Source organism: Toxorhynchites rutilus, chromosome 1, assembly GCF_029784135.1.
Source record: "Toxorhynchites rutilus septentrionalis strain SRP chromosome 1, ASM2978413v1, whole genome shotgun sequence".
Lineage (NCBI taxonomy): Eukaryota > Metazoa > Arthropoda > Insecta > Diptera > Culicidae > Toxorhynchites > Toxorhynchites rutilus.
In genome coordinates, this window is record NC_073744.1 from 4,922,911 (window position 1) to 4,949,833 (window position 26,923).

Below are 26,923 nucleotides of genomic sequence, written 5' to 3' on the forward strand. Positions count from 1 at the left end.
CTGGCGATACAGTAATGATATTCTTCGTTCTATGCGATGGGCAAATCGATCAATTATGTTTCCCAAAAAATTACTGTAAAGTTGGAGCACAAGGAGCATTTTATGTTCTTTATTTCTTTATTTCATCAAACTATAGTAGACAACAATTACATACATTACATTACAATTACAATATACTTGAATAATTTATAGCTATATTTATGAAAATCAATTATTAGATGTATCATGTATTTTGTATTAATAATGAATTACAAAATGCAACGCAGCAAACATCAATGACAAAGCTGTAATTCACGAATACAATGATCTTTCAGTCAATGACTTTTTCAATAATGTCTTCGTCATTGTCACATCGATTACATTACTGTACTTATTGTACGTTCTCATCATTCTATTAAGTGGACCATTCATAGCATATAAAGTTCGAAATGAAGTTGGTTTGAACAAATTCCGTGCCCGCAAGGCTCGTGTGGGTGCATACAAATTTAGATTTTCAAGTAAGTTTTCAGAACTAATCCTGTGTGAAACTAAGTCAATTAAACATGAAATTGTGGCATTTTCTCTGCGTTTCTCAAGTGTTTCAATATTTATTAACATACAACGAGCTTCATATGGGGGAAGGGGTTATGTTGTCCAGCCTAGCTTTCTCAGGGCAAATAATAAAAATTGTTTTTGTACTGATTCTATTCGATTGGAGTGCAGTTCTTGATAGGGTGCCCATACAACACTGCAATATTCTAAAATTGATCTTACAAAACTTATATACAATGTTTTTATTGTGTATGGATCACTAAAATTGTAACTAAATCTTTTCATGAAACCGCTTTATTGATCATTGTATTGTAATGTTCGCCAAAAGTGAGTTTCGAATCAAGAATTATACCTAAATCTCTAATTTTGACGCATCTCTCTACAGTTCCAAATCCTTTTTTCAGTATTAACTTTTCGAGTCGCTCCTCTCCCATCGCTGATCTTAAGTAGGTCTTCAGTATACGAATAACAGAAATACTTAGTTCGACCGATGCTGTGGTTGATGGAAGTGTTAGTATTAGCTTTGCGAGTAAAATAATTTTCTAAAAAATATCGTCAAGATTGCTACCGGTCAGTGTTTATATAATCTCCAATATTTTCTTCTCGGCAAATTCTGATTTCGTATAGAACACTCGCAGTACATGGTTAATTTTACTTTATGAAAATTAGAGAATCAACAAAAAAGATCATGTATCAGCTGTTTGGGAAACTCCGTGTTGAAGAGTTCAAATTTCAAATAAAATGCTTTACTTATTAGAATAAGCAAACCGCATTAAATTTTCATTCGTCTTCCAACGCTTTTATACTCGCACATGTGTTCCTGATACTCTTGTCACATTCAACGTAGTTCAGTTCTCGTTGTTTTAGTGTATGGTACGAAATGTCGGCAAATGAGAAATTTGGAACGATTGAAGAAAATTGTATCAATTGTATTGTGAAATCGTATCACCATCCCACTTGGTGTCACCTAGATACATTGCTCCCAGACAAGTAGAAATTTCTTTATTATGAGTTTCAACTATGTTGATCAGCTGTAGGCCCGCTTGACTTTTTTTTCAACTCGCAATCGCGCTTTGGGGTTTGGATGAAAAATGATGCCAACGAAAGGAGGGAAGAAAAATATTTCCTTGTTTTTGAATTATTCGTGCAAGAGTGCAGCAAAACATGCGCCTTACAATTAATATAATCAGCGTTTGAAAATGACTGCTTTGTGATCGCCTGGATTCCTCCTTTATTTCCTGACATCACTCGAGCCCAATCATATGTTTGCGCAACCAACTTAGTAAGTGATACGCCAAATTGCTGCAGCAAATTGCTAAGGGTGCTCATACACTGTTAGGCCGAAGCCAAATATTTGACTCGTTTTCACAGATAAAATTTGACCAACGTATACCGATCAAATATATTCGATACAAAACACGACAAACAAATATTCAGTTATTGGATGCCTAAAATATTTTTTCAGTCTATTCGTCAAAAATGTCGGTACGTGATTAGGTTACCTCAAATATTTCAGTCAAAGTTTTACCATGTTCGATGTTTGAAATTGTTTGTTACTGTTGATAATTGAGGAATGGCAAAGAAAAAAGTGTTCGTACAAATTTCAAACCAAACTTTTTCTGTCAAAAAATGTCAAATATTTGACCTCCGGACAATCTGTGTACGGCCACCTTAACGACATGGTTAGCTAAAGCTGTGTCGGACTTCATCTCACAATGACACAAATCTTTCGACGGGAATACTTGTATAAAATTAAAAAAAAAAAGTTCAATTCATGACGAATGTCAAAGGGTCATGCGTTTTTGAATTTATATTTTATCATTACTATTCCCGCCGTTCGAGCAGCTTAATTAGCATGATCTAACGCATCTTCAATACGAGTTTTCCCAAACGTGCGGTATGTCATGCCATGTCATGTTGATGTGGTCTTTGGTAGCTGAATGAGCTTTTATAGCAGAAGATAGATGTATTCAAATTAGCATATCCATTAAAGTTCTAGTTACACGGAACATTAATAGATATGCTAATTTGAATACATATATCTTCCGCTATTTACAGTTCCTAACACAGGTCGTTTTTGTAGATTGTTGTTGGTTCCGTTCCTGATCCTGATTTCCCTAGTCCAGCCAATAATCTTCCGGATGAAATTCCGTCCGCAGTCTTCTATATCACACTCTAGAAAATCATCTCCCAAGGTTTCTCTTTTTCGTTCAAGGTAAGATAGATCAAACATACACCGTAAATCCAAAGAGTACGCTTTCGTGTTTATTTAAACCCTACATCCCTCTCTTTCTTTAAATGACAAGTTCAGTAGGTAAGATAATCCTTGAAATGGATAGGCTCAGATCTGTTTCTTTTCGACGTACTAGCTAGCTCATTAGAATCCGCAGGAATACCTATTATGCTTTCATCATTTATGGAATCGTCATTATTCACTGGTAGAGTCTCGGAAGAATTGTTCGATACATTAGTATGCGGCAGCTTCTTCAAATGTGCTGCACTTCTTCTAAATTCCTTCCCAGTCTCCTTTGAACGGATTACAACATCCGTACCACTTTTTCTGACTACATCAAATTCTTCTGTACTAAAATCAGCATTCAACTTATTTTCTTTCCTCACATGTTATAATCATAAAAGATTATTTGATTGCGATGAGTTTGTAAGAAATTTAATTCTGCGCAATTTTATATATATTTACAATTTACAAACATGTTACTTATTTACCTCTTTCAGTAATGAAAACTATAAAAATGTTGACAATGGTTGAATTAAAGAAGGAAATTCGAGAGCACAATCAAACACAAGTAGAAAAATGCACGATTCCTGCATGTGAGAACTACCTTGGAAAGCCCGGAAGTAAAAATAGGTGATTTGTTTTTGAGTTTTAGGTTACATTAGCATCATTTTCTTAGTTCAAAAACAAAATCCAGATGTCTCACCGATCGTTTACGTTTTGCGTTAGATCGCCAATACCTGATCCCCTACCTCTATATCACTCTTTCGGGCTCTTCGCTTCTCATCTGCATATACCCTTCCCTTCTTCTCTTTTTCAACAACATCACGATCTCTCACTTCGTCATATTCTGGAGAGGTAGCAAGAATAGTTGGTAATTTTGTACGCATTCGGCGACCAAACATCAGTTCAGATGGCGATTTTCCTGTCGTTGTGTGATTAGCTGCGTGATACATGAGTAAATACTGTCGAAACTCTCGACGCCAATCCTTCCCAAGTTCTTGTGCTATGCGTAATCGCTTGAGAATGGACCGATTTTGCCGCTCCACTTCACCATTCATTTGTGGCCAATATGGAATTGAATGGACTAAACGTATACCATACTCATCACAGAAGTTGCGAAACTCGTCAGAACTGAATTGTGGTCCATTATCCGCTCTAAGACTTTCAGGAATGCCATATCTAGAGAAAATAATCATTAACTCGTCAATAGTTGACGTTGTAGATATGTCGTTCATCTCAATCACTTCGAGATATCGGCTGAAGTAATCGACACAAACGAGCAAGTTTTCCCCTTCCGGGAGCGGTCCAAGAAAATCGACAGCAATTTGTTCCCAAGCCCGTGTAGGAAGCTGCTTTCTTATCATTGGTTCAGGTGGGTTTGGAGTTGTCACTAAAGTACAGCCCCTGCATTCTTTCACAAAGCTTTCTACGTGTTGGTCCATGTTAGGCCACCATACACAATCCGGAGATGACCTTTCATAACCCTGATGCCGGGATGACCCTCATGAGCCAGATGAAGAACTCGCTGTTGAAGTTGCTGAGGAATCACTATTCGGTCCCCTCTTAAAAGGATATCACCTAACCTACACAACTCTGTAAATATCATTCGGAATGCCAAAGGTAGACTAGGTAGGTAGGTAGAGACTACAGTCATCCCAGTATCCAACGCCTCAATGATTCGTTGAATTTGAGGGTCATTTTTGCTCGCACTTTCGATCTCGTCCCATTTTAATGCAATCGCTGAAACTGCTGAATTAGCTACTTCACGAACCATGAGTTGAATGCTTTTTCTTCAGCTTCCCCCCAGACAAATTTTATTCCTTTTTGTGTCAACTTTCTGAGAGGTTCATCAATGGTAGCTAAATTGGGAACAAATTTTCCCATGTAGTTGGCTAGACCCAAGAAGCTTCTAACCTCGCTGTCATTGTTCGGTCGACGGAAACGACGGTAGAATACCTGTGGAGCTTATATGATATCCTAGGAAATCAAATTCAGTTACTCGAAAATGACATTTCTCTTGATTTAAAACTAAACCGTGTTGAGCTAGCCTTTTTAGTACCTGAAATCGGATAAATTTGGAAAAAAAAAGACGGGTGGGTAATGTCGAGGACATAACCGGAGTGACGTAGGACTATACAAAGGGGACAGCTTTTGTTAAATATATATTTTAAATATATTGTTTTATTTTCTTCTCCTACGTGAATACCTACCTATCTACCTTAAAAATGGATTAGTTTACTGTTTACTCTTCATGAATATGTTGATGGTTCTGAAAAGAACCTTTGGTGTTGTGTTTTTTTTATCACTCGATATTCCCATCTTGTTCGGTTAAACCTTCCTGTTTAGCTATTGCGTTTGCCACTCGCCACAGCTTTCACAGTTGGAATATTTCTTCCCATCCAGCTTGTGACATGTTGTTCAGTAAATTACATTTGATGCGACGTGCCGGAACACTTTGCCACTCACTGAAACTAATTGTTACCTTGATGAGCGCCGAACCGAAGTTGCTCTGTTCTTGATGCGGGTTTTCTGATTGTCGTGAGCAGCTTTGCAAGCCAACTCGAGCACTCCGACGGCCGAAACTCTATAATCGCTGTTAGGTATACTGGTGCTCCGGCACCAATCCGTTCGGCCTAGTTATCCTTGCGGAGCAATCAGTGAATGCGACCAACAGGGAACTGGAGACTTGCACGGTTCAAGTGAGACTTTGCCTTTCCCTTAACTTGTCCTCCTTTGTTACGTCCACGATGCCGATGCCGTATATATAATATAATAAGATATTTATTTGGGGTCCGCGTGTTTCATACTCTAGCGGTACACACTCACAGGATAGAGACAAATCGGCAGACTCAGCCAGAGGGGCGAGTCCAACGAGACGAACGAATGAGCGTTAAAAGGGAGCGATGGCAAAAAAATACATTCATTACGATTTGTTCGCTCGTTGGATTCACATGCAGGCTAAAAAGGGTCCTTTTCAGGATCACAAAATTATCTTCAATCTAAAGAGTTTATTGTTTTGTTATCACTCGATATCCCCATCTTTTCGGCTAAACCTTGCTGTTTAGCGATTGCATTTGCCACTCGCCACAGCTTTCACAGTTGGAAAATTTCTTCCCATCCAGCTTGTGACACATTTTACAGTAAATTACATTCAATGGCACGTCGCATTACCACCACTCAGTATCGGATTGGAGGTAATTTTAACCTGTAATTGAACATTTGCGATGACAGTGGTACAGTGTCGACCTTCAATGTGGGGTCATAATTTGGACCCCGAACTCTATGTTTACAAAAATGTCCAACTAAATATGTCGCATTACTGGTCCGTCCAATTAGCTAAATGTCGAGATAAGTGTAAATTACTGTACTTTCAATCTAGAAGCAATTTAAGAATTGGTGAAAATCAATAAGCTCAGAACAACTGCCAAATTCACATACTCATCATATCCTGGCAAACAAATTATGAAAAATCAATTTGTGTTTTATTATTATTTTGGATATTGTTTTAGAAAGCATTGAACTGTATTTCCTAAACTCTTTTTTGGAAGGTTTAATGGCCCTGAAAAGCGCCTTGTTTTATGGAATGGTTCCAATTTAGAAAACTTTGTACTCGTGGTTTTGAAAAAAAAACCATTTCGAACGCCCTTGATGCCGCCTTGTTCTGAATTTGCCACCAAAGCAGTTTGTATAAAGAACAAACTTTTTTCTTCTGCTACCTGATGCCGTTTTGCGATTGCGTTTGCCACTCGCCACTCGCTGCAACTGCCTGTTGTCTTGATGTCCACAGAACCGAATGTGTTCTGTTCCGAATGCGGGTTTTCTTATCGTCGCGAGCAGCTTTACCAGCTAAAGGTAATATTATATTATCAGGCACGTAGCGTAACCGGCACGGCACGTTTCATGCAAGACAAATATTATTGCGTGTGTTTCAAATGTGCATGCATATATATAGCGGAACGGCTCCGGGCATACACAGCACGCTTCAGACAAATGCATGAAGGAATTCTCGAAAAGAATATTTTGCCGGTGCCGGGCACGAACTACATGGGCGAATAGCACCATACATACAAACCCAACGTCGAAGTTCGTGGTGTGGGTGCGTTCGTCGCTCTTCGGTACGACATCGGTTCAATCACCAGTAGCATTTCTCCGCTCCGTCTGCGCTGCCGGTCCGTACAGAGAAGTTGCTATGCCTGATGATATGAATACATCATGTATTTGTCTGCCGGTGTCGGTACGTGCCGTTTACGCTACGTGCCTGATAATATAAAACGGCCTTAACTCGATCACTTCGGCGGCCGAAACTATATAACGCGTCTAGATGGACTGGTGCACTGGTACTAACGCGCTCGGCCTAGCTACCCTTGCGGGGAACTCCAGATCAACACGGTTCAAGCGGGATTTTGCCTTTCCCTTCACTTTTCCTCCTTTACCATGTCCGGACATGGCTGCTTGGGTTGGTTTGTTGATGTGTTGTGATGCGAACCGATGTGGTGTACGGTTTGAATGAGAATGATCGTTACGGCAGCGGAGCGAGGATTTTTAAGCTGACTGGCTGGCTCGAGAATTACGCATGTGTGAGACTGCGACCAATGTTTCGTTCATTTTTTTCTTTTTCCTTTCCAATCGTGGTTCATTCTATTTCGCTGCTGCTCTGGTTGCCCGTTTTGGTCGGTTCGATTTGAGGAGCACAAAATGGACCAATCAAAAATGGGCACATAGTGCATTTTGACAATGCTTGATATTTCACAATTATTCAATTATTTATCTAAAGAAAAATGAAATGTTATTAGTTATGATAAATGCGTAGATATATTTCCTATCAATTGATGCAAAAACCTTTGCGATCTATTGAGAAATGCTCGAGTTATAAGCGTTCCAAATCTTGCATTTTTTCCTACTTGTTCAGTGCCTAGATTTCCATTTCACCCCCTATATCTTCCGGTTAGACGTAGTCCTACGTCAAAACAAAATCCATGTATGTATAACAGAAGGTTCATGTTTATTCAAATGAAAATCAATTGTGCATTATACCTTATCCAATCGCGCATCGTGTTCCTCGATTGTTTTTCCTTCTACTCCTACGTCATCGAGATACCAGTAAGCGCCCTCACAATCCGCTAGGATACCGTCCATGGTACGTTGGAAGATCTCAGGTGCAGAGACCAAACCAAAAGGAAGGCGCTTGAATTGATAGAGTCCACGGTGCGTGATGAAAGTCAGAATGTTTTTGGACTTCTCATCGAGCTCTAATAGAAAAAACGCATCTTTTATATCCAGAGTACTCCACACATTTCCTCTGCCTATTTTAGCCAAAACATCTTCAACAATGGGCATAGGATGACGTTCTCTGATCACTGCTTGATTAACACGACGTAAGTCCACGCATAGCCGAATTTCACCGTTAGCCTTATTTGCGACTACTAATGGGGATACCCAAGTGGCAGGGCCTTTCTTCTCCTCAACAATATCCCGTGCCAGCAAATCATCAAGCTTCCTGTTGACTGCGTTCTCCAGGGCAATTGGAATTCTACGCAGTGGTTGATAAATTGGGTTGACTTTTGGGTCCATTTCTATGTGCACCAGAACGCCTTTAATTTTTTGAAATGGTGCGTTAATTCCACTGACCACTTGCTTCACCTCTAGCCCAATTTTCAGGACACCTAATTGTTTAGATGTAACATCTCCAAGTAAATTTCGTTGTCCCTTCGCTGTAACGAAGAATTCCGCGTCGACATGGCGCTCATCTACTTCCACGGTTGCCTCGAATGTCCCAAGAATTTCTAGCGGTTCATCGCTACCGTATGCCTTAAGGATTCTCTTGCTTCCTTTCGTACATTTATGTATTATTACGTTGCTCACTTTCAACATCTCCCATGATTCGGCAGTAACCAAGTTCACATCTGAACCGGAATCGACGAACATAACAACAGGTACCCTTCCAATGCGACACTTAATTTCATTTGTTCTATTTCCAGTGTAGAAGGTGTAGTACACTTTCTTGTCAGGACAATCATCGGAGACTTCCTTTTCAGGAGATGTAGCTTCGACTTCATCATCAATAGCTCTTACCTTTGAAGTGTCTGTACGCTGATGCTGCATGTGCCGCTTACGGCAAACCTTCTCAAAATGTCCTACAATCTGACACCGACGACATTTTTGACCTTTTGCCGGGCAATTTTCGGCCTTTGAGATGTGTCCAAATTTTCCACATGCATAGCAGAGAGTTCTCGATTCATTTCCACTTCCGTTCGTAGATGTTTTACCAAAATAACGGTTAATCACTCGATCTTGCTTTCGTTCAGCCTTGCCACTGACGAACCTTTGTACCTTTCGAACTACCAATGTTCCAGCGTCACCATGAGAGCTGGAGTTACTGGTCATTTCCTTCTCCTGTATCCGCACACTTTCTAAGGATTCACCTAAGGCCTCAATGTCTGCTACTGACTGATCTTTTTCTAAAATTTTCCGACGAAGTTCTTGTGATGTGCATCCCTCAATGATGACGTCAGTCAACATAATCTCCTCCAAAACACATCGTACTTCTCGACTGTGTTTTTCCAAACCACAATCTGACAGTTGTTGTCTCAACCGTAATACAAAATGTGCGAACCGCTCGTTAGGACCTTGTTTTATGTTTCGTAGCTTATGCCTCTCCAATACGTTCTGACGACGTGGCTTGAAATATGAATCGAGTTTGTTTACTGCGTGATTGTACCACGGCTTCTCGAGCAGCACCATCGGAAAATCTTCAGTACCTTCCAGATTCCGAAATACTTTCTGAAGTTGAGGTCCCCCTAAGTGCAACATCTTCGATCGCATGAGCTTTTGATCCGTAATTTGATACGAATCGAAATAACACTCAAGAGCAAGCTTCCATTCCATCCACTGCTTTGCCAATTTGCTACTTTCAATCTGTTCGCAGCGGAACATGGACAAAGGTCGGCTTTCATCCATCTAAAAATATATATACAAATAAAAACGTACTCCGTTAAATGCATATTACGTTTCTCTATTTATTTATTTAATACATAAGTGAAGCTTTATGGTGGTTAGATTTTCTCTTCAACCAACTTCGTCACAACTATTCCGGGCCCCCTAGCCAAAAGTACGGTCCCTAAACATGAGTATGACCAAGCCATAATTCTGCTCTGGGGCCCCCTAGCCACGAGTACGGCCCCCTAGCCGTGAGTATGGCCAAGCCATAATAATTCTACTCTCGGGCCCCCTAGCCACGAGTACGGCCCCCTAGCCGTGAGTATGGCCAAGCCATAATAATTCTACTCTCGGGCCCCCTAGCCACGAGTACGGCCCACTAGCCGTAAGTATGGCCTAGCCATAAATATTTCACTTTCGGGCCCCCTAGCCACGAGCACGACCTCCTCGTATGATCTAACCAAAATCTTCGGGCTCCCTAGCCGCGATTCATGGTAAAATTACGGGCACAAGCTAATATTCGACGTCACGTTTGGTCACATATAATTTTCTTTGCTATAGCCAAAAGTAAAATCTCTTTCGCCGAAATCACTTTTCCCATTTTCATTTACACACCTCTAACACCTCTCACCGCGAGAAAACGCATAAAAAACTATTCAAGGAGCACCCATACACAAAAACAGCGCTCAGCCACGAAACCATACTCTTTTCCTCCCGATGCTCGTGCAAAAAAAAACACGCCATTTTGTTTCGCTTCGAAAATCACCGAATGAAAAATTCAACACTTCGTCCAACTGCAAATCGAAATGCCTATTAATATTTACCATAATCACTGGTTCCCTCGCTCGTCACCAATTGTAGATTGTTGTTGGTTCCGTTCCTGATCCTGACTTCCCTAGTCCAGTCAATAATCTTCCGGATGAAATTCCGTCCGCAGTCTTCTATATCACACTCTAGAAAATCATCTCCCAAGGTTTCTCTTTTTCGTTCAAGGTAAGATAGATCAAACATACACCGTAAATCCAAAGAGTACGCTTTCGTGTTTATTTAAACCCTACAGTTTTTATCTTGTTCAATTTTGGTCGTGGAATATCTATACCTATTTCTCTTCCACAATCCTATTTGCAAACGGTCTTTACAAAAGCTCATCAACAATATACTGTCCAACAATATCCATATTTTATTCTAAATTGTGACGATGTATCACGAAAAAACCCTCAATCGGTACACTGAAAAAGGCTGAAAGATATTGAATTACAACACTTATACCAAGCCATTCTTCATATGTTATGAATGAAACAATGTAAAATGGCAATTTTTTTAACCTTTTCGGACTAGAATGTTTGAAACCGCGAAATTTGTAGAAAAATTCTGATTTTTCTAAAAAATTCAAACTAGTTTTAAACCAAAAAAAAACAAACGTCATATTTTTACTCGCTGCGCCATCTGGTTGTAAATCCAACGTAAATTCGTCGACTGCGAACCTGAAGCAATATGCGCGAGCTGGGAGAGCGTAGAATAAGTGATAGAAACCAATATTTTGCATCCTCGTTTCATGCCGTTCGTTCTTCTTTACGATCAAGAACGCTTGTGTACACGGGGTAGCTAAATTCCTCATGATTTTCATACTTTCCATACGTTTATTTAATTGAACTATGGTCTGTGCTAATAAGCATAGTAGGGGCGTTAATTTTTTTTTCTTTTTGAAATATTAGGTTGTGCAGTTGCATAAATTTTCATAAATAATCGTGTTCTACTAGTCAAGCCCTTTCATTTGAAACCCATGACAAAAGGGTTTTGAGAAAATATGTAGTCCGCCATTTTGTAGTGGCAGCCATCTTAGATTTGCATTTTTTATGAATAACTGTGTGTTCTACTACCTTTCATTCGATACCCATACTGATGGAGTTTTAAAAAATATATATACAGGTCGGACTCGATTATATACAATTTTGGACTCGATTATATACAGTTTGCAAAAAAAAATTTTTTTTACATTTCAAATATGGCTAATTTCAAGAAGAAATGTGAAGGTGAAGGTAAGTTTAAGTGTCTATTACATATTACAAAATCGTGATTTTTGAAGATTTTGATTGAATTTTCACCAGGAATTGTTTATATCGATATTGCAACCACATTAAGAAAGATAAAAGTTGGGCGCCAAAGAACAAATTGTAGAGCGGTTAAAGAACTTCAATTTAATTTATAGAAACAATCTAGTTTAGTATAAATTATTAGGATAAAATTAATAATAACACATTAAAAATTATTAACTTTTAAGTTTGTCACTTCCAAAATGTTATTAAAATCCATTAATTTAGTTGTTTCACTATTATATCCTGTACTAAATTTTCTCATCTTTTAAATGAAAGCAACGTAATCGTCTTCCATAGCGTACTTTTGATGGTAGAGCCGGTTTGAAGCAACAGAGTCCGAAACAAAAAAAAAGTTCTATAACTCTGTCATTGTTGAAATTCGAACATATGCGTAGAAGGATTTTTTTCATCAAATATGATCTTCTATCACCTCCTGAAAAAATCTGGATAAATTTATTTTTTTCATGTGAGAAATGTGTTTTCTGACTTTGAGGGGATGAATCAAAAATCAAATTCCTCTTATATTTTTAAAAATCGAAAAACACTTGCAAAAAAAACAAATAAAAAATATATTTTTTAGACTCGATTATATACAAGATTCGATTATATACAGTGAAAAGAAATCAAAAACTGTATATAATGGAGTCCGCGCTATATATGACGCCATTTTGTGGTGGCGGCCATTTTGGATTTGCATTTTTCATAAACAATTGTATTCTACTAGTCAAGCCCTTTCATTTGATACCCATATTGATGGGGTGTTGGAAGAACCCATATTGATAAGGTTTTGATGAAATATATGATTCACCATTTTGTAACGGCCGTCATCTTGGATTTTCAAGATCATGGAATACGCAATTTTATAGTGACTGCAGGGATAAAGGTGTGTTCTAAATTTCAGATCAAGGAAATCAACAGGAAGGGGGTCAAATTTATATTAATGTGGGACAGCGCTACAGACAAACATGTTACAAACATACAACCATACAAACAGGACAAACAAAAAAAGCCGTTTCAAAATGGAGTAATGTCCGTCTGTCTTTCTGATCTTTATGGACTTTATGGACTTTATGGAGAGGTTTTAGGGTGCAATAAATGTTTCTATGGTGGTTAGAATAGTCAATAATTACCAGTAGATGTTCACCTGAAGGAAGGGGACCCATGAAGTCAATGGCGATATCAACCCACGGCTTCGTGGGTAACTCTCTCCTGCTCATTGGTTCTGGTCGGCTCGGAAAACCAACCAACTGACAACCTTCGCATGCTTTGCAGTACTCCTTTGTTTCACGATCCATTGGAGGCCACCATGCTCGATCTCGCAACCGTCGCTTCATAACAGATTCTCCGGGATGACCTTCATGTGCCAGCTGTAACATCCGTTCCCTCAATTTCTTGGGAACCACCTATTTATTACCTCGGATCATAATATCTTCTATAAAACCTAACACATTTTGGGATGGTTCAAACTGTTTTGTTACTGGGATTTTCCAAATTCCAGCACGAAGACATTCTCTTACTGCAGAAATCTCTGGATCATCACGTGAAGCTTCCTCAATTTCGTTAACATCTATCGCCACAGATTCTTGAATTGCCAAAATCATGAACTTGTTGTCCTTTTCGAAGTCATCAGCACCATCCGAGCAAACCAACCGAGACAAAGAGTCTGCAATGTTTCCGCTTCCTTTGCGGTACTTCACCGTGAATCTAAACGATTGTAATCTCAAGACCCATCGTTCGATTTTTGCGCAAGGCGTGGATGATGGATTGAAAATTACTTCAAGTGGTTTATGATCAGTCTCCAGTTCGAATTTTCTGCCAATCAAATATTCAGAGAATTTTTCTACTGTCCATACCAAGGCCAAAGCCTTGTTTTTCAGTATCAGTTAAGCTTTTACTAGCATAGCTGATTATACATGGACAATCATCAGTGTGATCTGCAAATTGTACAAGAACTGCACCCAAAGCAACCGGGGGCATCAGCTACAATCCTTGTGCGGAAAGAATCATTAAAGATAGCAAGAGTGCTAGCATTCGATATCAACTGTTTTAGCTTCTGAAAACTTCTTTGATGTTCATCCCTCCATTTAAATGGATTGTTAACGCAGATTAGTTCTCGCAATGGAGCAGTGATTGTTGCTAAATCAGGCATGAATTTTCCAACATATGTAACTAAACCAAGAAAGCTTCTCACTTCGTCTGAGGTACGAGGTTCACGAAACTTTGAATTTTCTGATCAGTTGGTCGTATTCCTTCAGAAGAAATAACATGACCAAGAAACTCGAGTTTTTGGACTTTGAATATACATTTATCTTAATTCAGCATAATGTTATTATCTTTTAATACGGAAAGAACGTTGGCTAGAGCAATATTATGCTCTTCTTCGGTTTCTCCGAAAATGAAAATGTCGTCAATATAATTGACGACATTTTTACACCCGGCCAAAATTTGCTCCATAGTTTTTTGAACATTTCTGAAGCGCAAGAAAAGCCAAACATAAGTCTTTTGTATCTATACAACCACAAAGGGCATATGAAGGTTGTAATAAAACGTGATTCTTCAGCTAACTCAATCTGGTGAAATGCATCTTTGATGTCAAGCCAACTGAAGTATTTGGCCGTCTTCAAACTTGGAAGGAAGCTTTCAAACGTGGACATCATATGATGTTCTCTTATGATAGCCTGATTGGCACGCCACATATCTACGCAAAGACGAAGAGCTCCATTATCATTGACAATGGTTACCAACGGTGAAACCCATGGTGCTGCTCCTGACACAGGTTCGATGATATCTGCTACGAGTAATTGGTCCAGCTTCTGACTCGTCTGACTCGCTGGGCTATTGGTGCAACGTCTCTGTTGATTGGAATAATCAGCTGAACATTTTTTATCGCTCGTACATTATCTGTTTTTACTTTCTTACGAGCTGGCTATGAAATTGGATCGTCATACGTTTCGTCGTTGATCGACACACTCGAGCGAAATGTCCAAACTTACGACATTTTTCGCATAGCTTATTACGAGCTGGGCACTGTTGATCATTTCCATAATGGTTCTTTTGTCCACATCGATAACAACATCCATTCGTTGGCTTGCCATTTCCATATATACGATTCACATTGTCTTGACTCATACGTTGAACTGTCATTACATCACCGTTACCATTTCCAGCAATTGCTTGAACTTGCTGCTTAATCGATTCAAACGAAGTCACAATCCTGGATACAGCGTAACAGCGTAAGCGTTTCTTCGTGGAGTAATCGTTCTCTCAACTCAGCCGGTGCGTGGTAAATGATTTTGTCGATAACACGCAAATCTCGACTTTCTGCTTCTGTTTTCCCAAAATCGCATCTTTTCACTTTTCGGTACATCGCATCAAAAACTTGGTCAATAGCTCACTTGTTCCCTCCGGAGTTATCGTTGGAACCATCTTACAAAACTCGTTCCGTTCGAACGAATCGTTCTGTTTCGGAGAGAAATGTCCATCTAGCATTCCAATAGCTGTTTTAAAAGGGTCTATTCCCTTTTCAGCATCTTCTTCAACGTCTGCGCCATCGATCGAGTAAAACAAGTCTTGCAATTCGAGTCCGCCTTTCGCCAGTAAAAAGTTTTTCAATTTGGTAGCATTTTTCTCTTCACTAGCAGCGACGATTACTTCGAAATTTATTTTCCATCGCAACCATTCTTACGAACTTGCGAATCTGGAAGATGACTGAATTTGAAGGGATTGATGTTCCAACTCTCCATCAGAAACGCTCAGTAGGCGACGGATTGTATGCAGATAATTGTTTTTTTTTTATGTTAATTATGTGACCATAGCAACGCAAAAACAATCTGAACGGTTTTTTTACCTTTCCGTTCCAATTCAAATCGACGGCTTGAGCCTATTTCTACTTTAGGTAGCGGCTTCACGCCTTTCCTTGCTCACGTGCAACGGATTCTGTTCTTTTCTGCTCACATGCAGCGGATAACACGCCTTTCTTCTGCTTTTACGCAGCGGCTCGACGCCTGTCCCTGCTCTACAGCAGCGGAAATAACCTCTTTCTTCTTATTGCAGCGGCTGTTGCCTATTTTCTGTTACCACAGAATCTTAAAAACTGACACTTATTCTTTTAATATGTGCTCGCTCTTACGTTTAAAGTGCGAAGAGTACGTTTCAGCTCCTCGTCGCCAGATGTGGTAATCCCAATTCGGATAAGATATAATATTCGGAGATTTGGTTTCTCAATCACTGAACACGTCTTACACTTCCGGAACTATCTTTATGCTGCCTTTCTTTTTTACAGTTCATCTCAAAGCCTAATAATATTTTATAATGAATAGCACACATGATAACCATGTTCTGCATTTTTCCCATACCCCGACAGGATGCAAAGGACACCAAACAGCTACCGCAAGATACCGACCAACAATTGCTCATCATCGATGCAAGCGAGCTGCTCCACTCGCAGATAGTGTCCGTCATCGCGCTGGCCGATGTGGACGCTTACGGCGCCGTTGTTGAAGCGTGTGGAACGTTCGGTCCCGCCGATCCCCATCCGTATAAACCCAGCAAGGAGGGCGAGATGTGTCTGGTGGTGTTCCAAAACGACTGGTTGCGGGCTCTGTACGACGAGTCCGAGCCGGGCAGCTATCTACTGCTGGACGTGGGCGTTATCGCTCAGGTTCCGGCCGAAAATGTGCGAGCATTCCCGCCCGGGTTGAGCCGCGTCGTTTACAACAACGAGGTCATCGTGGAGAGTGAGTTTGGAAGAGGAGGGATAAAACGGCTATTGTCATGCAAAAAAATGTGTTTTTTTGGGTTTGTTTCAGATGTGTCCGTCCTCGAGCAGATGATGATCGACGGCAAGTCGGAAAGCATCAACGGGAAGCTGATCAAAGCGCATGTATACACAACGGAAGAGGGCGTTCACGTTCGCATCCTTGCCTGATTCCCATAAGTAGTCTTTTTTCTTATGTTTACAAAGTCACACGACTATATTTTTTACTAACTTTTTGTATCATGTAATGTAGCGTTTTGAAATTGTGATGGCGGCAGCAGAGAGCTTTTTGTTTTTGAATCTATGGGTAATTGATTATATAAAAAGTTTACAAGACTCAAACTTCTTTCCGTATGATCATTTCTTGAATCATACGGAAGAATTTTATAGTATTCTCACGGGATTTGGCTCAGTCCGGACGAATATTTCTCGCTTTGCCCTTTAATCTAGAGAGTCAAACCGGACCTTCATCCAAAGAAGATCATGAAGCCACCCACTCCTTTCTTTGCTTCATATTGATGTATAGGGACCATTTCTCATCTCCCGTGAGGATTCGGAACAGAAAGCGTTTATGTTTATGACCGTATGTTGCTCGATGGTAGGCGAGAATGCTGATAAGCAATTCGAAGGCGACCCCTTGCCAAGCAGCAAACAAATCGTTGTAAAATCAAAGAAATATAAAACCGCTATGAATTTATTTCCCAATCCAATACAAACGACTGATTCGTCTGTAAAAACTTCGTTTCACAATTAGGATCGCTCAAGTTTTCGACTTTAAATGATCCTCTATAAAACGGATCTAGTTTTTTCCTATTTCCGTTTTTCAGATATACTAAATCTCCTATTTTTATTTGTATTGGATTTGCCAATCTATCAAATAATTCTTTTCGTAATTTTTTATGTTCTAATAACCTTTGTTTAACAATTTCGTGTGATTTTTGAAGTTTATAGTGAAATTCTTTGCCATAGAGATCAAAATTACGAACAGGATCAACATTTTCTTTCAGTGTTTCGTGTGGTACTTTAGCTTCAAAGCCAAAAACTAATTCATATGGTGTAAAAACATGATCTGTATGTGACGTGGTATATTATGAAAATGAATAAATGATCCCAGTCCGATTGATGCTCATTTACGAAAGATCGCAGGTATTCATTTAAACACTTGTGATTCCTTTCTAATAACCCAAGCGTCTATGGGAGGATTGGCTGTAGAAAAAGTTTGTTTCATTTGCAGTAATTGACATATTTGATCAACAACCTCATTCTTGTATTCGGTTCCCTGATCTGATTTTAATTCTAAAAATTTCCCATAAATTAAAATGAAGTTCTCAACCAAAGCTTTGACACTCACATTTACTTCTTTGGTTGGGATCGAGATGAAAACTACGTATTTAGTAAGTTCACACTGTATAGTGATTTAATTTTGGAAAAGGGCCTACTGTATCAATCGATACCACTTCAAGGGCTTGGATGGTGTGTTTGGTATTTTCAATTCTTCTTTTGTGTGTTCAATTATTTTTCTCATTTTGCACAATTCACAGGCCTTTATGAATTTATTTGTAAAGTTGTTAGTTGTTTTGAGGGTTAACTCCTGAAACATTCCTATAGCTGCATTCTCGAATAATTTTATCATGATCAGGGCTTGGAAATATTGAGCTTGTTAAGTAATATTGAAAATATATTTTTATCAGTGTAACGCGTTTATTCCGCTTGTCGATGTTGTTGTCATTCATTCGACGTGAAACAAATTTACAACTGTGTTCATTCGTATTCATTCTTTTCTATCTTCTCTCTTAGTTTAATGTTCGAGTCATACTTATTCGTTTCCTTTGAATTGTCAGGAAAGCTGTGACTGTTCATTTTCAATATCCCGATATGTGTGTGAGTTTCTCATTGAGACAGTGCCTTGCTTATTCAGTTATTTCTGAAGTTACTTCGAAATGGCAACGCAAATCGGTGGTTCAAGCGGAAATACCCACAAAAGAGCGAGATCTTCAAACATATTCACAAAAATTTGCCAAAGATTACATAGACTTGGACGGCGAAAAAACATTCCTGCAATATCGATCCGACGAGCGAATGCAAACTTTGTCAGCCAAAGCTGAATGTTGGCAATTTCATCCACAGTTCCGATAGCAGCATCCGAAATTACCTTGCGAATACGGTCTGTCTTGTCGTGTCTTGGACACCACCATTCTATTTTTTTTTGTTTGGTTACACGATCTCAACCTTATTCGCTGTTTATTTTTCATCATAGAATTAAATAAACCTATACCGTTTTGACTCATATTCCGAACCGACTCAAATTCCCAACACTTCATTTTGAAAACTAAATTTATTATTATTTTTTTTTATCCAAAATATATATTTTATCAAGGCTCATATGGCGACAGCCTAACGGGGCCGGGAGTTCAATATTTTGACAATGTTTGCTTAGACTATGTTAGTAATATGTAACCGATTACTCGCGGTTGACTCGAGGTTAGTATTACAAGTGTTCTCATAATTAGTATGTCGCAGTCTTCGATGCTCTGTACGTGTGCCCGACACGGGATACTTCCTATTGGGATGCAGCTGACCATTAATCAGCAACGCCCCCCTAGTCTGTACCCCATATCTAGCGTGGTGCGTCTTTCTCGACTCGAGGAATCCAGGATAGAATGGTCACTAGCCGGCGCAATCATCAGCTCGTGTAGAGTTGTCATGAGCGGTACAACCTTTGGCTCTTGTTGAATAATCAGTGGACTGCACAACCTTCGGCCCGTGCATCTGTAAAGAGTGTGTGTATGTATTGCCGCGACTAAGTAAAAGTTTATCGATCGGATAGGAGGGATATGAAACGGGGACACAACGAAGGAAACATCATTAAACGTTGACATCGGCGTTTCTGAGGAACAGGTATAGATGAAGCAGAAGATCAGGATCCCGGCAACCTAAGATATCCCGGACGGGGATATCCGATTGTCTGCCTTGTGCTCTCAGTGCTCTAGAGAGCTGAGAGCGAGCAGCATGGAACCGGATACACGACCAAACAACATGCTCGATGTCGTGGTAGCCATCGCCACAATCACAAAGATTGTTTGCTGCGAGCCCAATGCGATAGAGATGCGCGTTTAGGTTGTAGTGATTGCACATAAGCCGAGATATCACGCGAATGAAATCACGACCTACATTCAATCCCTTGAACCATGCACTCGTCGAGACCTTAGGGATAATCGTGTGTAACCAACGACCGAACTCATCACCACTCCACATGCGCTGCCAACTTACGAGCGTATACTGACGAGGAATGTGGAAAAATTCATTATAAGCAATTTGCCTTTCAAAAAGTGTGCCTTCTAAAGCGCCCACCTTAGCTAGCGAGTCCGCTTTCTCATTCCCCGGAATCGAGCACTTTTTTTTTTTTCACGGTTTATAAACTACAGAATATATGGGATCTTCTTTTTTACAACACCGCAAGGATTTGAAAAGACTGGCTCCTAGAGAGAATATAGGCCTCAATAGATACAAGCAAATCAGGACTAATAGGATTCCTCCGACATTTGAAATATAAGACCATACCGTCCCAAATAGAGATACATCTCCTATATTTGTGTCACTCAGATGACTAAATATTGTCTTGGTCTCATTTATTTTATCTTTGTGGGTCGATATCAAGTTAGGACTGTCAATAGTGAACTTTTGCTTCAAGCTTAGAGAGACCGCAGATTCATATTGGTTAACATCATGAGCGTGATATGCTATTTTACCTTGGTATATGAAGAGTCCGTTGGGGCCATCTATAATTTCTCTATTCTTATCGTATGACCAATACTTCCATTTTATTAATTGGCCTTGACTGTCTCGTGCAATTGCATTTTCGTTTCCCATCGGTTCATCCAGAGTAACTAATCTATACCTGCTTAACCCCATCTGTATCGAACCGTTGCTAACCCTGTACACACGATGCATCCCCGCAGATCTAGGACTCAAGGTTTGTAATTCAATGCGGGACACCGGGTTACCCAATATTAATTTCTCTCATACTTTTTCACATTCCATAGACATGAATGTTTCAATGATAGACCGCTCTGCCAGATGAACAGTGTAATCATTCTCATATGCTATAATGTGAGTGCTCCGATTACATTTGGGAAGGCCTCCCATCCAGTTGAGCACCGTAGGAAGGGAAGGAATATCTCGTCCCATAAGTCCGATCCAGCTTTGGTCATGAAATAGAATCCCACTGAGTTGACAGAAGTCCATGGTACTGATTTTCGAGCCTGTCGGCACATTATGATCGGGACTCCAAATATCCATCACTCCAGATCCCTTATACTTAACTAAAAATTGTATCTTCTCTAACTGAGAACTAATGCAGTTAGGTCGGTGATGGATATCCGACATCCAGTAGTGTCCGAAATGAACCATTTCACAAAAAGAGCTTGCACAATAACCAAGAGTGAACAATTCTGAAACCACCGTTTGATTGTAAGGATCATACAAAAGTCTTCTAGGAGTCACAGAAACAAAAGAGGAGGTTTCTGTGGAAGTCTTGAGCCAAGAGCACATCTCCATAGGGTATTGAGGTTCATTTCTGTCTCCAGATAAGTATCTTTGGATATTTTCAGCGCATAAAGCTTCGTTGACACGGAAGAATTCTTCCTTACGGACTGTGTCAATTCCACCAAAAAATCCTTTGGTACAAGTAGTCGAAAGCCTCAATCCTACACATATCCAACCAGAGGATAAATAATCTTTGTGGAGTGCTGGGAGATACCCCGTGATAACTGTAGCATTTTCTAATTTTGGAACCGTAGGGCTGTAGTGACAGTTGATGACATTGGGATTGAGTGGAGTCCACTGAACCTTATCGCTCACAGGATAGTACAAGTCCACACTGCGAGGATTTTGTGCTTCCCCCAATACAAAAAAAACGAATGAAAAAGGCAACTTGTATCATTTTCACCGAAGCTAATTTTAATTGTGTTTTATTATTTTGAAAATGTTATAAACAATTGAATAATGAGAACTCCGATATTATTTAGGGTATACCATTCCGTATAACAACATCTTATTTATTTTGGCTTAACATCTTTACAACAGCCTGATTCACAATTCTTCTCCAATTGTGTCCCTTAGTTGCAAAACCGGGCAACTCCACAAGTTTGAGAAATTCGTTTTTTCGGTTTTTGACGTAGGACTACGTCTTTCATTTCTATACCGGGGTGTAAAACCAAAGTTTCGAGAACGAAAGCGTTACGCTGGAGACCGAGATTTTGAGCGTTAATAGCTCTTAAACAACTGAACGAAATGGTATGATAAATACTTCATTTGAAAGATAAAATGTCTACGCGTCATATACTTGTTACTTTTTCATCCAAAAACTTGTTTCAATAGACTTAAAATTGCTTTCAAAACAGGCTATTGAAATCACCAATCGGTATATAAGCGAGCGCCGCTCGTAAACCCACTCAGTTATGATTGAACAGCGATTGGAGCATGTTGTCGCTGTTGTTGTGGAGCTAATTTCGTTTATCATGAAAACGCTGATGAACGGTGTCACCAAGAGCCTGTTTGTGCACCTAAGGCCAAAAGGGAATCCATCAGGAGGAGAGTGATGCCACGGTTCCGCTTGAAACATCGGAGCAGCCGCCACACACACACATACACGCGCGGAATTCTCGTTGCTATCATCGTTGCTGAAAAATAATCTGCCAGTTCCCCTGGGAATTGAAAAATACATTCATGCGAAAGAGTTTATTTTAATGTTTTCTATCCATATAACACTGCAACCAAATACATTTGGTTTTGTTATTTTTCAATCAATCGCAATTAACAGGAAAGCTTCTGAATATTTTTTTCCCCATCAGTGGAAATTTTCGTATCCAATATTGGATGCATAACATGAAAAACGGAAAATGTTTCACATCGCGAAAATCAAAGTCATTTTCGAGCGATTATTTGCTTTCTACTCATATAATGCTGCGACCAAATACATTTCGTTTTGGATTTTTTCAATCAAGTGCGATCAACGTAAGACCACGTCTTTTGGCAATTTATTAGAGGTGCAATGAATCTTTAGGAATTCCCGCTCTACGCGCACTGGCAAACAATGTTTACTCAACAATTTCTCAAACGAGAAATGGGTGTTGTGAGAAAGGATTAGCGAACGCGAAAACGACAAACGGCAGAAAGATACGTTTGGAGGTTGAAGGAAAGTGGCAGAAAACTTCTTCATTCTATCATTCAAATAATGTTATTCATACCACATCGTTTTGCCAGAAAGAGATTATTAATGTTCAAAGGAGGAATCGAGTCCTCCGAGGAAATTACCCAGCGCAAATTAGAGTCGACTATCGATTGCGGCATTCGTACACAAATAATTTTATAATGCAGTTTCACCAAAGTGATTTCTTCGGATATATTCACTACATCATGTCATGTATTTCATATTCTTCATTAAGAAATCCATATCCATGGCACCTATCGGTAACGAATTATTATCGAAACCACGATTTTCGCTAAATGCTCCTTTCAGTTCGGCCTGTAAAAAACTTTTCTGTACTCTAATCCATCAAATTTGGAGCCCTGAAAAGGGCCGTTGATTATATGCTAAGCTAATATAGCACGCTCTCCTCGGATACGATGGGCAAGCTGGATGTCCTTGGGCATGATGTGACGCGTTTTGCATGGATAGCACACAAATTGGTATCTTCGAATAAGCCTCCTGCAGCGTCATAACCGCGGAACTTTGGAAGCGCAAGTCGGTTTTGAAGTCCTGAGCAATTCCTCGAACCAAATGCTGCAAAGGTAGCTTGCGGATCAGCAGTTCGGTCGACTTCTGATAGCGATGAATTTCACGCAAAGTTCCCGGTCGATAGCGATGTGGCTTCTTCACCTATCCTGCGGCTGGTGCGCTTATCCGAGCTGCTTTCGTGTGCCTTACCACTGAAAGACTAACTAGCTATCTGCTTGGTCCCAAACAAACGAGTCGTCACGGTGCGAGAGTAGAGTAAGAAATGAACGAAAGCAAAGGAAGCGTCATTTTATAAACCATAAAAGTATAGAATCTAAATCCCACCCTTATTATATTCGTGAGTATACAGTAAGCTTATATAATAAAGAGGGTGGGGTTTACATTCGATTCTTTTATGTTTTATAAAATGACACTTCCCTTGCTTTCGTTCATTTCTTACTCTACTCTCGCACCGTGAGGACTTGTTTCATCGGGACTAAGCAGACAGCTCGTTAGTCCTTCGGCGGTAAGGCACCACGAAAGCAGCTCGGATAAGCGCACCAGCCGCAGGAAGCGTGAAGAAGCCACATCGCTATCGACCGGGAACTTCGCATGAAATTCGTCGCTATCAGAAGTCGACCGAATTGCTGATCCGCAAGCTACCTTTGCAGCATTTGGTTCGTGGAATTGCTCAGGACTTCAAAACCGACTTGCGCTTCCAAAGTTCCGCGGTTATGACGCTGCAGGAGGCTTATTCGAAGATACCAATTTGTGTGCTATCCATGCAAAACGCGTCACATCATGCCCAAGGACATTCAGCTGGCCCGTCGAATCCAAGGAGAGGGTGCTATATTAGCTTAGCATATAATCAACGGCCCTTTTCAGGGCTCCAAATTTGATGGATTAGAGTTCAGAAAAGTTTTTTGCAGGCCAAACTGAAACGAGAATTTTCGTTTGGATGCCATACAGCATCGAGAAAATTCCGGAAAGATCTAATCGTTGCTGAAAAATAATCTGCCAGTTCCCTGGGAATTGAAGAATACATCCATGCGAAAGAGTTTATTTTAATGTTTTCTAATTATATGGCGAACACAGCGACCAAATACATTTGATTTCGTAATTTTTCAATCAAGTGTAATTAGCTGTTTATTAGAGATAGGAAATTGCGTTACGAAAGGGGGGGGGGAGGTTCAAAATCCGGATTTTTGCGTTACGTAATTTGTGCATGACGCCTGAGGACATCGACAAGACAACATCGTTACTGAACGAGCTGAACGGCGAGGGATCGAGGTATTCATTACCTGGCTTGACCTGACCTGAAATGCAATCAGTTTGTTTTAACTGTGAGGGAGCGCAGAAAAGCCGATCGATCAGAAGGAGAAGAGAAGGTGACCAAGAGAGTATCAGCATCGAAATACGGTTCCTCGGGAAGACATAGAAGCAGCCGCCACACACACACATACACGCGCGCAACTCTTTTCGTTTGCTGGTTATCGAGAGGAAACCTGGAAAGAAATGATCGTTGCTGAAAAATAATCTGCCAGTTCCCCTTGGAATTGAAAATTACATTCAAGCGAGTTTATTTTAATGTTTTCTATCCATATAATACTGCGACCACATACATTTGGTTTTGTGATTTGTCAATCAAGTGCAGTTAACAGGAAAGCTTCTGAAGATTATTCTTCAGAACAAGGTTTTTTGTATCCAATATTGGATGCATAAAACCTTGAGTCTTCAAAGTAACACTCTCGTTTTTGAAGTCACCCAAATATTTATTTATTCATTCATTCAGGATGGATTTAGATTCAACTTCAAACAAATGATCTCTAAATCAACGATAGTCCTACGTCACCCTTGCGGTTATACCATAGATATAACCCACTTCCTGTTTTTAGAACTTAGATACATGGTGGTGAGAATCAGCACCACTATCGATCAATTCCCTATGAAGCACGCGTTTAAAAATCATGCTGTGCAGCAAAACCGGTAGCAAGATGCTACAGAAAATCGTTTTTCCTGTAGAATTTGAAGTTTTGGAGTTGGCCGGTTTTGCAACTGAGGGACACAATTGGAGAAGAATTGTGAATCAGGCTGTTGTAATTATAACAATATTTATAGGTATCAAAACAACATTGATGTTCAATAAATGTAGTTTTTAAACTGAAGTGTTTTAAATTTGAGTCAAAACGGCTCTTTTTATATCGGAATTGGAGTCTTTAGAAGCATTTCTGGTCAGTGGAATTGGAATCGCATATTCACTATGTAAATGAAAGCATTTCAACCGAGACGGAAACCTTGCTTGCTTGGACAATTCGAAAACGCCTCTTCCTCGACCTACACTGTCGCTTCCTTCACACTCCTCAACGCAATCCTAATTTGTTGTCTCTACCATGAATTTTCTCTACTTCCTTATCTTTCTCAACGAATTTTATCGTTTCGTCAGTGTCCGAGAACGATGTTGAACGTGAGAACGATGAACTGGTATATTAATATCAATGAATGACAAAACTAGGGATATTTCCCTTTGTTCACATTGCGTGAACGCAAAGCAGAACGGAAGAGAGAATGAGAGAAACTGGATGAATCAACTGTTGGTGGCTTGCTGTGAGTGTGAGAATTGGCGTTGGTTCAATAACGGTATCCCGAATGCAATGGTGTAATGATCGAATGTGATCTGAAATTCAATTGAAAAGATTGTTATGAAACAGATATTTCCAAGCACTGATCATGTGTCTCGTTTCACTTTGTCTCGTCTCACTTGAAGTGTCATCAGAATAACATACGTGTTATCATCTCTAGGTTGAGAATTTGAATCCCTTTTTATTGTCACTTTTAACTTTTCGTTACCCTTCCAGTTTTGAGATACTTGAAGTCATTTATGTATTGATCGACCAATCAGGTTCGATCAAGTTTGGAGAAGGCTAATATATAACCGAAAGAAGAGAGGGGTTAAAACAAAAACTAGCCCGTCAGCGTCGGTACGCTGATGGCTGGTTGGAAACAGCCATAGGCTAATGACTGGTAAGATGACACTCCATATGCGAATTGCATGTAAAGCTATTTGTGCAGTCAACGACCAACTGCTGCGCGATGGGTCGCTGACTGACATAGGGTTGCGTAGTTTGATTCTTGTGGGAGTGAAACTACGCGTGCGATATTTTAGAAAGAACGATGACATGTGGGATGCATGTTACGCGCGTTAGCAAGTCTCCCCGCGCGATGGTTCGGGTTCGCGAGACTTTGTTAACCGACGAAACTGAAAGTACCGACGCGGTATCAACTGTTCTATGGCGGACCAATAAAAGCACTTAGATGAGCTGATACTCGGCCTTTCCCGCTTTCTACTAAAGGGTGTGTCACATCAAATTGCATCACGGAAAAAACGCTGTAGAAATTCGCCCAGTAGACCGATCCTTTTTAAAATTTAAGACAGTAAAATAAAAACTATTAAACAACTTTTGGCATTTTCTTTTTATTCATACTTCGAGCCCAAGCCCGTATGCTCGCACCTTCCTCTTTACCCCGTCCATAAGGTTCTGTACAACGTCAGGTTATAGTTTTTTTTTGAACTGAAATCCATTTTCTCTTGAAGTCCGCCTCCGATTTGACAACTTTTGGGTTCTTCCGGAGGGCCTGCTTCATAATCGCCC

At 39.9% G+C, this 26,923-nt stretch overlaps 1 protein-coding gene across 1 annotated transcript in view; it reads left to right on the plus strand.

The window, feature by feature from the left end:
* LOC129762392 (uncharacterized) overlaps positions 1–16,803 on the plus strand; it is a 36,289-nt gene extending 19,486 nt beyond the window's left edge. The window contains exons 6-7 of the mRNA XM_055760618.1: positions 16,163–16,535; positions 16,608–16,803. Of these exons, the coding sequence (XP_055616593.1) occupies positions 16,163–16,535; positions 16,608–16,726 (492 nt within the window). The 3' untranslated portion in view covers positions 16,727–16,803. The remainder of the gene's footprint in view (positions 1–16,162; positions 16,536–16,607) is intronic.
* The last annotated feature ends 10,120 nt before the right edge of the window (positions 16,804–26,923 follow it).